This window comes from Rhopilema esculentum, chromosome 14, assembly GCF_057945365.1.
Source record: "Rhopilema esculentum isolate cy_ngs chromosome 14, ASM5794536v1, whole genome shotgun sequence".
Taxonomy (NCBI): domain Eukaryota; kingdom Metazoa; phylum Cnidaria; class Scyphozoa; order Rhizostomeae; family Rhizostomatidae; genus Rhopilema; species Rhopilema esculentum.
The window spans coordinates 6,783,328-6,798,323 of NC_142828.1; the positions used below are offsets into that span (position 1 = coordinate 6,783,328).

The 14,996-nt window shown below is 34.8% G+C and overlaps 1 protein-coding gene across 1 annotated transcript; it reads left to right on the plus strand.

Annotated features, from left to right (window-relative positions):
* The first annotated feature begins 20 nt into the window (after window positions 1–20).
* Window positions 21–14,412, plus strand: LOC135695969 (cytoplasmic polyadenylation element-binding protein 4). The gene is made up of 10 exons (XM_065215209.2): window positions 21–1,137; window positions 3,727–3,820; window positions 5,406–5,453; window positions 8,262–8,384; window positions 8,971–9,060; window positions 9,260–9,378; window positions 9,628–9,742; window positions 10,430–10,516; window positions 10,628–10,722; window positions 10,986–14,412. Exons 1-10 carry the CDS (start codon window positions 154–156, stop codon window positions 11,214–11,216), a joined length of 1,986 nt encoding a protein of 661 aa, XP_065071281.1. The 5' UTR covers window positions 21–153; the 3' UTR covers window positions 11,217–14,412.
* The last annotated feature ends 584 nt before the right edge of the window (window positions 14,413–14,996 follow it).

Genomic DNA, 14,996 nt, shown 5'->3' on the forward strand with positions numbered 1-14,996 from the left:
AACACAAAACTTCTGGTGACCAACACGAGGGCTTTCAAATCCCGCAGAACTCGGCGGCGATACGTGGCTTTATCCACCTGCTAGCGAAGTGTGCACAACAAAAAGCGAGACCAGAACAAAAAGATATTGCGAACACTACTTGTGTAGCCGTCCATGACCATGGTCGATTTCGGGCCAACTAGCGTGACGAACACTATTGCCCCTTCCGAATTCGGCTATAATACCCCACTGTTCTTGATGAAAGAAGAGGGGCTCGAAAAGTGTAGTACATCTAGTGAAGTACCAGTAAAAGCAACGCGAGACTTCAAAGACAGAAATACACCAGAAGGAAAAAACTCACCGTCAGAGTTGGTTTTTAAAAGTCCGAATTCAAGTGATAATAAGAGTTTGGACGACTCTAAAGATTCAGACGAGGGTTTCTCCTCGAGTTTTTCACCCTCTAGTGAGCCACAGATGCTACAGCAAGAAGCTTCTGGTGTGAGTAGTGCTTTTTGGGGTACACAGAGAGACGATTTTCTTCATCAGGAACTTCAAATGGGTGTGAGTAGCAGTCCATTGATGTTTAGCAACCCTTCCCCAAGTTCACAGTTATCTTCTAATTCAGGATTGCGAAGAGGGGCAGCACCAGGAACAATGCCAGGATACAGCTCAGGGACAAACCGAAGACCTTTCCCGGCAGTTTCTACTCTTTTGGCCTCAAACAAGGCAGTGGCCAATGCTCTTGGTGTTTCAAATTGGAATGCCAGTCCTTCTCCATCTTCAACTTGGCCAAACCATTCCACGAGCAACACTGTTGGCTCAAACTGGCCTCAAGGTAGACCACAGTTGCCCTTCCCAATTTCAGCTTCAATGCAGACACCATCCTACAATCAAAGTAGAACAAGCAAATTTACGCCGTTTCCTATCGTAAGTTTACCTCAGAAGCCATATAAAGGAACAAGGCCATTGCCGACTTTCAGTTCAAGTTCAACGCCGATTTCTAGCAAAAACTCGTCGCCATTTGGACATCAAAATTCAGTGAATTGTCATTCTAGCCTTGATGCAACAGTTGTAGACGACATAACACAACTGACAAATACTTTCTCCAATTTGACAACATCAAGTGAAATTACCACCAATGGTTTATTCAACAATCAGGTGAGATATCTTTTTATAATTTAATTCCTTTGAATAAAAAGACTTTCTGCAAATGAAGCTTCATTCGTACCCAACTTATCCTTTTTAGAAGCAACATATTCTTCGAAATATCATTGCAGTAATCTTTAGCAAAAAGAGTAAAAATGGTATGAAAGGTGAAGTTTTTGACGTTCAATCTTGGAGAACAGGAAAATATCCCTAAATCATACGATATTTGAGACGCACCTTAAGTTTTGAATGAAAAATTTGCTAGGACATCATTTTTTTATCCCAAGCGAGGAAATAAAACATATGTTTACTTTGTTAGCATAGTTACAATATGCAACCTGTTATAAAAAAATCCTTTACAAACCAAAAGCCATTTCTACTACAAGCAAAGTAAGAAAATTTTGGGAAAACTGGCGTTTTTATTGTGTTTTTCTGATTCTTTTGAAACCTGTTGGGTGTAGTAGGTTTCAATGTACAAGATGGATTCAGAAATTTATCTTTTATTTGTGTTTATTTCAAGCAATGTGTTACCGTAATCAAAATTTCATAGATTCGGCAAAATTTCTTCAAACCACGTAGAGAAGTATGAATCCCGTTGTTTCTTTGAGATCCTTTAATTTTCTCAAGACGCGCGTCTTGTTTCTCGGCAAGATGTACTCAACCATGCATTTCATAGCGCCTTTCAAAATTTGGTTGATCGAAGGTTTTCTTAACTCAGAGAGGAAAAAGAATTTCATTGCTTTCGCTGTAGTTATAGTTTTTTGTTAATATAGCGCAAATCAAAGCTAATGTAATTTGAAATCTTGGTTTCCAACGGCTAGGCCTAATCCTGTTTTTTTCTGAGTCGTAGCCAAATATCGAGTTCATTTATTATTTATACGAAAACAGCTGAGAGAAACTTCATACAAAAATACTCACTGACACTAAAAACTTTTAAAGCAGAACGCCAAATTGGTACTTTAAACAACATTTCTATATTTTCTTAACTTTAGACAGCTTAGAAACAACTTTTTTTGATAAAAAACGCACCCACTATAAAGCTCTTTGATTTACTAGTAGACAGGTATCTTGTCTGAAAGAAATATCTCCAGTCTTTATGCACTGTGTTATATTATATGAGTGGAAAATATTGCCTTCCTAGTGATAGCAGTTTGAGTAACAACGTAAACTTTATTCTCAACAAGAATTTCAGCTGTTTGCTTTCATTTATTTGAATCAAAGAGTTCTGCCTTTATTCCCATGAAGAAACAGGTGGTTTTGATGTCAACTTCTTTGTTAGAATGATCATACCTTCTCCAGTCATACCTGCCTGAGGATTTTGTATTATTAGGATTTGCTTAATAGTTATGAGAACTTGGTTTATAATGATTTGAAACCACTATGAATATTTATGTGAAAAATACATCCACCCTATCTCATCTGATGTAACTTTGTTTGCTTTCGTTGTTGTTTCCGCGGTTTAAGTATGAAAATTTCCCACCAAACCCTTCAAAACATCCTTGCTACTACTTTCATAATTAAAAGATATCCTGAAACAGAGAACACAAGAATTTCCCACGTTTTGTCAGGTTATCTATGATTCTAAACATAGAGGATACTGCAAAAGGTGATGAGGTTGAAGGGTCAAGTTTTTCAAATTGTTTTTGTCAAAAAGTTTATCATTTCCCGTTGTTTTTAGTGATAGCTTTCTAAAATTGTTTGAAAATGTAACTTGATAATGTTAACCTGTAATTTCGAACAGAGCTATATAGATTCCGAAAAGCTGATAATGTTATTCAAAATTTCCCTCCACGGAAGGCCAGACCAGACTAATTAAAATTAACAAAACGTAAATTCAAGATTTTTCAGATTTTCCATTCCTTTTTCCTGGGTCTATCCTCCATCTGATACCTCCATTTTGTCTACCATAAATCATGCCTTGGTAGAAACCTCTCAGCTTAGTTTCTGTATTTGACTTGTTTAAGAGAACATCTTAAACATACATAGATATATTCAGATCATCTGCATAAATGACTGTATTGTAAGAAAATAACTGTCTTGTTTTCAATCGAAGAGTACTGTAAATTGCCTCTTGATTGAAAGAGATCCTTACCTATTCTTTCGGAAGCATAAAAAGGATTCTTGTAAGCGTTCTGTTTTCGTATACATTTGTAGTCTTAGGGAATTTTCTATCAACAATCGTTCCTAAAGTCATTACAAAGTACACTGTATTTTCTAAGTTTGCTTTCATCGGGTTTTTGTACAAGGAAGAAAAAAGAAAATTTGTTTGCTAAAGAACACCAAATAAGCGCTTTAATTACTGGACAAACAGAAATCAAAAACAGCTTACTGTTTTTGAAGAACAGAAGATCTTTAACAAAGAAAACAAGTAATCAAGTCTCTGCATGCTATCTTTTAGATGCAATTAAATCTGATGACTTTGCATTTGAAGATTCTCCTCAAAAATGACGTTTTTATGGTAAAATGGATGCTGAAATTTTTCATCAGCATTTTTCTAGTTTATGTAGCTTAAAGAAATGGTTCTCACAAAGTGGAGTGCTTGTGTAATTATTCTGAAAGGAATTATAATTTAAGTGAGGCCTTTTATTTCTTCTTGGACAGGAGAGAAATGATATGATGAAGTACTCTTCACTTGAACCAAGACTACTTGATATGTTCCGGTCTCCTATTGACAACCAGGCAGATCATCTACAAGGTAAGTTCTGTTCCGAAAACAAATTACCATTTTGTTTTTGTAACACCAAGTTTTCCTTTCTTTTCTAAATTGTTTATTCGAAGCTTCAAGCAGTATTTAGTGCAATCAAGGCAGGAGTTTGTCTGATAATTGCTTCCCTGTTGATGTCTAGCTCAAAATCTTCAGCCTTACTACTTCCTTTCGCCCTTATCTTTCAATCCTTTACTTGCTTTCAATGCAAGGTAAGAAAGATATAGATGTTAGAAAATAACAAATCAGTTGATGTCCCATTTATACACTACTTAACCGTCATAGCACATCTTATAAGTTTTGTACAGTTAATGACTTCAGCAGGTCAGAAACCGGTTAGAGTTTTTAAAAATGTGAATTTTTCATTGAAAGCTTGAAATAAAAAGAATTCAATTATTTGGTTGAGATGCAGTCGAGTGTCTTCTGTAGTTATAATCCAATAATTAGCAAAAAGTAGATATGTATGGAGTGTTTTTCATTTCAAAATTGTAAAGATTTTTGGATCATCTGAGAATTTACGTAAAATCTAATATGTTAAATATCTAAAAGATATATAAATCATTTTCTTGAAAAAAATTAGAAGCGTCGAATATTGTCATATGAAAGTGTACGACAGAGACTATGGTAAATAGCTCTGCGCAAGAAAGAAATTTCAGTACGCTACGATTAAATCTAAAAAATTAAGATTTGGTGAATGAATGAATGAACCATCAAGAGTAAAAACTGGCCAGTTGAATCTATGAAGTCATGACTTATTAATACATTGTGCCGTGGACAAACACCACACGCGCAAATTTCTTCAACATTTTGGTACAGAATATGGATTAACGACCCTCTCCTTTGGCTCATCATTTGTTTTATCTCGGAATCTGTATCGCTATTCTCATTTGTTCGATATCTTGAGTTGATTTTGCCACATCTGCCAACCTTTCTGCCATTTTGAGCAATAAATTATCCATCAATGCAGGACACAATCGTCAAACGAAGTTGCAAGCAGCTGCTTTCTTGAAAAAAGGTTCATGTTACTGACATAGAGACCTTTTCGGACGTTATAAGACCTCATCGAACTTTACCTGTTTAGTTGTAACCTGCCATAGAGCAGCTATAAAACCATGTTTAAGCATAAAGCTATGGTCATGAGCAAAAAGACGCGAGGATTGAAGTGAAATGAGCACTGTTGACTTCTAAATTATAATGGATCTACTGCTATATATGCAAAGATTTTGCTTGACCATAGCAAGAAATGTTTTCACCTCTTTTAAAGTTAACAGATGCTGAGAGAGGTTGTCCAACTCCTCCTAGCTATCCCTTCATATTTTGCCGATGCTAAATCACTATAAGGAATATTGCATAGTGATTCTCATTGAAGAGAATAGCTATGACACTATAAAATGCTAATGAAAATGTAGTTGAAGAATTGAAATGACACAAAACTAAATAGAATACATTGCTCACAATCTCTTTTTTTTCTCATGTGTTACAACAGTGCCTTATTCGCAGAAGGCTTTTCTAATATCTTATGATCCAAGACCCTCTGTCAGTTTATGATAAAATTAATTTCTCTTTCTCTTTAAAGCCTTCAGGTATCAGTTGCAAAAGAAAGGTTTTCCACACCAACGTGATGGTATGCTGTTTTCCTTTATATTTTTCTTCAAAGTGTTTTTTTGCTTGACAAGTTTTTTTACGATCAGCTGCTCTTGGTTTCAATTGCCAAGGAGCACCGTTTCTCTACAAAGAAGGTTTTCATTATCAACGAACATCTCTTTCATTCAAAAATGCTTTTTTATGACAAGCCTTTTGAAACTTTGTCATTCAAAAGAATTTACAATATTCTGTTTAATTTGTTATTTGTCCTGTTTGGCAAATCTTATTCATTGATAAAGCCTGTCTTCATTGCCAAATTTTGTCAAAACCATGCAAAAAGGAGCCTTGTTTATCTCAATATTCCATTGATAAGTATGTCAATAAGTACAAGATCTATGCAGCGAGACACATAAGCCCTTCAAGGCTGTTAAAATGAGCGAAATTTGCAATCAAATTTTGCCTTGACCTCACAGCTTAAGACAAAATCAATCAAACTTGGACGTCCGACCTACTTGAGTTGCAACTTTCGAATTGTTTGATAAACATCTTTTAGAAGAACTACTTTAATTCAAACCGAATTGGACTGGTTTAGCCTTGTCTAGCGAATAGCTGCGCTACTATCTTCAGCCAATCATATTATTTATAGCCAACCAATCTAGCATGGTCGCGCATTCTCTGCCCAGACGCCTTAAAACATTTATGACTAGTTCTTAAATTTGCACTATTTGCTCTCTTCGCAATAGATCTTTTCAACTTAATCACTATGGATTTTCGTCCATTTTGTTTGCCCTGTTCAAATAGGGCATATCTTTGTTAAATGCGCTGAAAGGAATGCTGGCAGTAGACCGATTTTCAAACACGCAGCTGCTTCATGTGCTCAGTAAAGCGATAAGTTCGATCTGCATGCGGAGATAAATACATAGCATGAAAACAGATTTTCTGATGAATTCCATTTTCTTTCTTATCTAATTCGAGGCCTTAAGGATCTTCATACACCTGGTATTTTCAGTTCGATATATTTAAAGCAATCGTGATAAATAACAAGACCCAGTAATTGAATAAATATTCTATGTCATCTGCCTTAAATGAAAACGTAACTGATCTTTGCATTGAATTGAATCTTGCTTTGGCTTCTAAATGAGTCCGACTGATAAAATAACGGTTTAAAATATGAATAAACAGTTAAAACATAATTTTTTGCTTGGGTAGTTGTATAATTCTGCGAATACCCTCTCTGACATAGAGATTTTCTTAGTGCATTATTTCAGCAGGCTAAGTGGAAAACATTCACTCTACAGTATGATAATAACTGTTATATCATATGTTTGTCACGATTTTAAAGCCCAGTCAAAAATCGATTTGAAGTAGCAAAGGCGGGTAGCGATTTTTGAAGTAATCGTTTGCGAACTTTTCTTCTACAATTCCGATCATATAATTCCGATATCAAATCTATTTCTCGACTATTTTAATGCTGAAATAACAAAAAATGTACAAATGTAAAGCTAAAACAAAGAATTGAAAAAGTAACGTAATGTAAAGTAAGATCCATTAAAATAGGTCAATGTCATCAGAGGTACGGTCAAATGTTCATATTTTCTAATTAATTTTTGTTTACAGTTTGCTTCATCCCTTTTGGCTTGCACGGCTTCCTTTAATGTCAGCTGATCATTAATGAAACATTAGAAATGATCTGCATTAGACTTGAGACACGGCAGATTGTGCTCTGTTTTTTCTCTTGTCGAAATTTCTAAACATTTCCATTCAGAATATGCTCAAAAAGACAAACTAAACTTCTCTTTCATTCGAAAAGTCTTTTTCAATCACCGGTCGGTTTGGCAATGTTTTGTCTTTTCAATATAGTTTTTCTTGCTTCTTTTTTGTCCGGTCAACAACATTTCTTGGGGAATACTCATGTTTTGTTAGAATTTTAGATTGACTGCATCTGTTTCAATCAAAATTATTTGAATATTAATGACGTAGTTTATAAAATATGCTTTATAATAGGCACAAGTGTTTAATTAGGCTCTCGTTTTGTAGGTTATTTTTCAATTATTAAACTAGGTCTGGCTTCCAATCCAACCAATTGAATAAAAAGATTTTAATCACTCTAACTTTACTGCCTTCTCACTGTAAGAAGAGTGATTTTTCTCGAGTTAAAACGTTTTATCCATTATATCAATTGAGTCATTAAGACTCAGCTGCATCGGTGCTTCACTACTGAAGAAAAACATTTCATCCTCACATTTTGTGTAGAGGTTTCTTTAAGTGACCAAGTTGATTTTGCCCAGAAATCAATTCAACAATTTCTGGTTCAACGTAGTACAACATAAAATACTATCTATCTTCCTCCTTTTTGCTTTACTAGATGATTAAAAACAACAACAAAATTTTTTTAAAAATTGTTTTCTAACATCTGTTAAACACATTGAGACTTCTTTTGAAGAACAAGTCTAAATTGAGGAAAAATGATGTGGTCCTAGAATTTCTTTTCTGTTGACAAAGCTGTCTTTTACTCCAGGCAACTGCCCCCTCCCTTCAACAAATGCTAACTCTGGTCCGCTTTCAGTGTATTCTTACATTTCATATACGTATGAATCTTACCTAAAAGTAAGCAAAGTTCGGTAATTTTTTGAACTTTTTCATGAGTTCATAGTTTAGCTTTATGATATCTTTAAGTGACTGTTCAAATCTACCTAAAGTGAGTCGAATTTGATCGATGAATTATTTCTAATCTTATCTGTTTTCCGTTCATATCAACTATGTACGTGCTAGTTGGTTTATCATGCACATGCAAGAAGCAAGATTTCCGATTATCTTTCATTCATCTTGCTGCACCTTCGTATTTTAGCTGACCAGATTGTGCCTTCATTCAATTCCTCTCTGAATGGGTCTCCGAGATCAGATTTGGATCTCATGGAAAGATACTCAAGAAAAGTGTTTGTCGGTGGACTTCCTCCTGATATTGATGAAGGTAAGGCTGTTATTTGTTTTGCCTTGCCTGCAACACCTGCGTTTCAAAGCATTGTTTTTTGTATAATGAAATGATGCAGCTGCAATTTCAGCACTGAATTTTCAAGACCAGCAAGTTTGGCCACACTTAAGCCTTTCTCAGATTTCGTAGTGCGCATGTTTATCAATGACTTTAAACTGAATATCTTTTGTCCACAAAACATTTCATCGCCAAAATGCCCCCTGATTCATACCAAAAGTCGTATTTATAAACTTTGTGATGGCTGAATGCTTAAAAAGGTCTTGACTCAATAATTTACCCAAAAATTTTACCCTTGCATTTGGGATAAGATTTTAAAAACCTACTTAGAAGATGTTATGTCCTTGGTTTGAATGTTAACACATATGATAACAGGAAACTAAAAAACAGAGCATATATGGTCTTCTAAGGACTGCTGCAGTTGTTTATGGTGTAAAAGCATGATTTTCAGATTTTGGTTCAGCTCAAGAGGGATATAGTTTTATTAAGATATTATCATTAGACTGTGAAACAATTGCTTAAGTGATTGATTGATGATTTGTTTTCTAATTCAAATTTTTTTCATCAGATGAAATTCATGCAAGCTTCTGCCGTTTTGGTCATCTGACCGTGGACTGGCCCCACAAAGCAGAGAGCAAATCTTACTTCCCACCCAAAGGTCAGTATGGATAACCCTATAATTAGACTACTGCTCGTCTTAATGGCTGGCGGCTAGGGCCTATGCTGCAGTGAAATGTTTTTCCGTCCTTTCCTGAAGATTTGCAAATTCATCCCCTTCTAATAATATATCAACGATTAAGTATGTCTTGAAGTTTTTAAGTCTTTCCATTTCTAACTATAAATATTCGTTTTGACAGGGTACGCATTTTTGCTATACAAGGAGGAAATTTCAGTGCAAAGGCTAATGGATGCTTGCATGGTGCAAGATGGAAAGTTCTACTTATGTGTCTCTAGTCCTACTATCAAGGACAAGCCAGTTAGTAAATTATTTATTGAATATGCACTGCCTTTTAAACCATTTCTAGGCCTTTTCTGGCCATGTAAACTTTTTGTTTCTTGCATTGTTTTACAAATCGCCATTCAATTTATAAGGAAAGCCGATAAATTCAATTTTTCTTTAAAAAACTCTATCATTCTTTAGTCTTATTCCTGTTTTATTTACTTCTTGAATTGCTAATGAAGAAAAACCGTGTTTGGAAAGCTAAAGTAATTATCTCATTTAAAGGTGCAAATTCGTCCTTGGAATCTTGCTGATGCTGATTTTGTAATGGACAGCTCTCAGCCTTTAGATCCAAGAAAAACAATATTCGTTGGTGGTGTACCTCGACCTTTACGAGCAGGTAAATTGAAGAACCCCCAATTAATTTATTTGCAACAGCTGAGATGGACAAATAGGTATTCGGCCACTTATTAAGAACACCCGATAATTGGGACTTTCAAGTGTTTCGTTGTTCAACAGTGTTTTTTTTACTTTGCGATGCATGTGGGTTTACGGATGTCTTTTCTCCTCGGTTTTGTGTTTCTTAACAGCAATAAAAGAACTTTACTAAGGATAAGCCAGATGCCAATATAACTTTACCTTTTGGAGGGGAAAAGATTAAACCAAAATTATATTGATATTCGCTTGTTGTCATTGGTAGAATTTTAATGAAACTAACAGGTACCATTGCACCTTATCACACAACGTAAAACGGTCTGAGACAGGTATCGTTTGATCAAATTCCACGAAAACAATTCAATGACGTTTACTTAGTTGGCCTGGTGAAATATCTTCCTAAACGGCCTTCCGTATGTCATAGTTTATTCGCAGTTCTCATAAGCTGCATTTTAAACCGCGATCGGTACTCAGTCGCACAGTCACTAAACACAGCCTTCCGTTCTAAATTTTGTACAATAACAAGTTTTTACTATAACGAATGCTGTTGCTTATTGTCAAGCAAGGCATTATATTCTTAGCAGCTGCATTCTCGTAACGTCATTTATAAACAATATTGGTTTGATTTTAAACAATTTTTTTAATTTTCCAGTTGAGTTGGCAATGATCATGGACCGCCTTTACGGAGGGGTCTGTTACGCAGGCATTGATGTCGATCCGGAATTGAAATATCCGAAAGGTAAAATTTGCTGACTATGTTTCGCTAAAACATAATTGTATGCCAAATATCTCCCTAATTCATCTTCTTTGTGATAGATGTTATCATAATGGATGTTATCTTTTCTCCCAGGTGCTGGTCGAGTTGCTTTCTCAAATCAACAAAGCTACATTGCAGCAATAAGTGCAAGGTTTATCCAGCTGCAGCATGGTGATATCGACAAAAGGGTCAGTACATATGTCAACAAGATGTTCATCAGCAATTGCCTAGGCCAACAAGCATCAATCAATAAAAGCTTTTCTTTGTTCGAAAATAAATGTCTCTTGACTAGACATTACCTGCACCCCTTGCACATTAGAAATGTTTTTTGTGCCCATCAAATAAACGAGTTTGCTATTTCCGATTGTAATGTGCTACAGCTTTTTGAGATAAAAAATACCATCTCACTCCACCTCAAACGCCTTTTCATCCAGCATTTCTTTTTATCTAGGTCGAGGTGAAGCCTTATGTCCTTGATGATCAAATGTGCGATGAGTGCCACGGAGTCCGCTGCAATGGAAAATTTGCCCCTTTCTTCTGTTCCAATATCACTTGTCTTTTGTACTACTGTGAGCAATGCTGGGCAATTGTCCACTCAAGACCTGGCCGTGAGTTTCACAAGCCATTGGTCAAAGAAGGAGGTGATAGGCCGCGCCAGTCTCCAATGAATTTCCGCTGGTAACCAGGTAATCCAAGATTCATTCTACAATGGTTAATCAATTCATGGTTAATCGTTGTGTATTATTAAGATTTAATTATTTAGAAAGTTCAGATGTGTTTTACGAAAGATTCAATATTTTGTCAGTTGATGTTTGATGTGCCACTGTTTGTACTTTTCATAAAACTAGCTGCGAAAAGATCTTTAGAAGCAGCCATTTTAAACGTATTAATTTGTTTCATTTTAAGATACTTTGTACTCAGAACTCATGAGATAAAACCATACTTTTTACTTAAACTTCGACTGAGCACATGACAAGCATGAAAATACAAAATATTGACTGTTGCTTTGTAAAATGCAGTTTTATCATTTTACCCAATCTTATGTCTATTTGAAATAATAAACTTTATACGTTTTCACAATGATTTTTTCAGGTGATTTGTTGTCTAGAATATTTTACCAAGTTTTAGAATCGATTTTTTTGCAAGGCAGTCTTATATTTACATGGTTATTATCATAATACTTTAACTTTATCATATTTGAAGCTTTTTAACTTATATAATCGTTATATCTTCATCAAATTATGTACGTTCTACTCATTGCACTTAACAGTGAAAGATATTCTCTTGTTTATTTTTCTTATTTTCCCAGCAATATTCCTTTTCAAATTCAAATATAGGTTTCCCTTTCTTAAAGATATATTTACATAAAACCTCTCCCTGCCATTCAGAATTTTGTATCACACCCACTTGTGAATATTCTTTCATTGTTTGATAAAGTTTGCTTTCATCTCTACCATTTCTGTAGAACGTAGATATTTGCTGTTGAGCGTAGGAGTTGCTGTAGAATGTAGTTGTTAGTTGCCTTATATTTTGCTCGTTTTCAACTTTTGGAGACGCGCAATCCCTGCTTGTTCGGCGCTAGAACTTTCTTATTCAGCAGGTTCATATATAGCTGACTGATTAGTAATGTATTGATGAAAAAGATTTTGGAATTTTTTGCTGTAAGTTAATATACCTTCATAGATGGCGTGTACGCTAGCAGTTGACTGTTTAGAATGGAGTTTTATAGAAGCTTCATTAACTTCAATTATAAAGAGAGCTAATATTATCTTGACATATTTAATTGTTCAACATATAATCTAATGAATCTCAAAGTTTTATTTATAAGAAATTGAATTATCGTCAGAGAGGCTTAATATATAAGTTCTATTGATTATTAAGAGGCATATGATATAACTTGCACGCATATTTCGTTTAGAATTCGGAGTTCATAGAATTCAAGTTTGTAGGTGAAGTTTTAATATATAAGCATTTTATCTTGTATAAGGCATGGGTTACAAATTTATTAATTGCTGGAAGTGGTGTATTGCTAGGCTGAAGGTCCGTTTCTGAAAAAGGGCAACAATCTCTACGCTGATGTCAATTAAATCTAACAGAGAGATAGCAAGACATTTATTATTTAAACTGGTCTCCTCATTTTTACGAGCTATCTTCACTGTTTACAAACCAGCTGTCAGATGTTCAAGAACCACGCTGTAGGATAATTATACCATTTGCATTTTTAAGAAAAATTTTAAAAAGTTGCCCTTTTTCAGTTTTCCAGAAGTGATTGGAGTGTCTTAGTATTTTAAATGTAGATTATCCCTTTTATTTCCAACAATAAACTTCCCCTATAATCAGAATTTGGTACGTTTTGCTTCTTGTTGTTAAAAGCGTGTGGAACGTTTTTGGCTTCAAAAGCTTTTTCTACGAAAACATATACTGTCCAGTTAGCATTTTGCGACTCTAACCCTCATCTCCGTTGCATTTGGCTTTGTCATGCGTTATTGATACCTAAAGTTAAATTGATCTTTACAAATTTCCCCTGCTCCCCTTATACTGAATAGGAAGTCGTCCTGAGGCTAGCAATGTTGATCATTTTCTACAACAATTAAACCAAATACTTCTGATACAATAACAAACGAGGTTTTTGCCTAAAGTAGGAATAACCCTTGTAGCATGCCTTTTTCCCATCAAACCTGTTATTACAGAAACTCAATATTCGTACATTTTATGCCAATTTCTACTTCTGCTCTCATCTCAATACCTTGAACTATATCTTAAATGTATAGTCCAGTTCATAATCGGAATTTTGCGCCATTTATCCTACTTAGTGGAATCAAATTCAACTAATATTTTTCTCCATTTTTACTCGTTTGCAATTTTTCTCATTATTCGTAGCATTGCTGTAAATGTTTTATAGCTCGTTTAGATTTATCATTTTGACACAAAACTGTGGGAAATTTATTTTTTTTGCCTGTCATTATTTTGTGTTGACCGGTTTCGCAATTAATAGCGCGTCAATATATATGTTGATAACGTGTTGTTTTAGTATACATTTTAACTTTGTAAAGGGAATTTTGACCAGGGTTTTCAAGAGCCTATGTTTTGTAACTAAATGCCTAGTTTTGGTAGCTTTTTCTTGGTTATATTTTCTGCTTTTTTCTTCACTGACGTTATTTTGGTATATCGTACAATGCTCTTTAATATTAATATTATTTTCGTCTTGTTTTTCATATTTTCGTCGTTTATTATCGAAGAGGACAGTGCGTTTTCACCTGAGTAATGACAGCGTCATTTTTAGTCGCTGTAGTTGGTTGACATAATTTTCAAGCATTGTTATAATTATGACCCTACATATATTAATGCCAAGGAACTAAAGCGTGCCAAATTCATTGTAAGAAAAATTTCAAATGAACACCCATTTCCAGTGTTGGAGAACGTTAAAGAAATTCTGCAATGTGTCACGGCAGATTATAATTGACTACATATCGATAAGACTAAGAGACACGTTTTTGAGAATAATTTCCCAAGCAACTGATCCTCAACTGCTGTAAACTACCTTTAAATGAAATGTAGTGACTGCTTTTTGAAAAGGCTATTTATCTGCTTTCAATAGAAAATATATCCTGTCCTTTATTGACCCAGCCAATTCATTAGGCTACAGAAGTTTTACACTTTGCTAAGAGAGAGCAAATAAACAGACTTTGCAATAGAATCCCTTTTTAAACCATTTAAGAAATCAAATAAGATATACTTTTTTTGAAATATTACAATGAATTTGACACAGACGATCGTATTAAGATTGGTTTCAAGGAGTCAAGTCTTAAGGTATCAAATACTAAATAGTGTTATGGAATGTTTATCTGCAATTTAAGTGTGCAATAAATTCATAGCAATGTTGCTTGTCTTATTCGTGGCACTGCTTTGTCAAATTTACCATTACCTAAAGTGAAATTGGAGACGGGGGGAGGAACGGGGGAGAGGATTGAAACATTTGATGAATGTTTGAAATTCACCAAATAAAAGAAATTTACAGAAACCTTAACAAAATTCCACAAATTTTTCCTCAAAATTAGTTTCCTGCGACGCAATGCTTGCAAAATCTTTTGATAACGGACACCCATTACATGGGATTTCTAGCAAGCACATCCAAAAATTTATTCAAAAAGGAATCGAGACGAACAATTGAAGAATGAAGTCTAACAGGCCTTCCACTCTTGGACCCCACTCTTCCATTGAGGCTCTAGCACCAAAGTATCTCTTTATTACTGGCTTTACGTCACTGAAATGCCTCTTTTGTCTAAGTAAAAGCACCTGTTATTCATTTGCCTGAAATTCCACTCTTTCATAAAAGTCAAGTCCCATCAATTGATGCGGAAAAGAAGAAACGATACCATCTCCATAGAATTTTGTGAGCATTTCGTTTGACAATCCCTGGTATAGATAAAAAATCTCACGAAAAAGCCACAGACTTCTCAGT

Excerpts from the sequence above, each read along its gene's own strand:
- LOC135695969 (XM_065215209.2), top strand. The coding sequence starts at position 154 with ATGACCATGGTCGATTTCGGGCCAACTAGCGTGACGAACACTATTGCC. Across the intron at positions 9,379-9,627 it reads CTACTATCAAGGACAAGCCA|GTGCAAATTCGTCCTTGGAA; the intron begins GTTAGTAAATTA and ends TCTCATTTAAAG. Across the intron at positions 9,743-10,429 it reads ACCTCGACCTTTACGAGCAG|TTGAGTTGGCAATGATCATG; the intron begins GTAAATTGAAGA and ends TTAATTTTCCAG.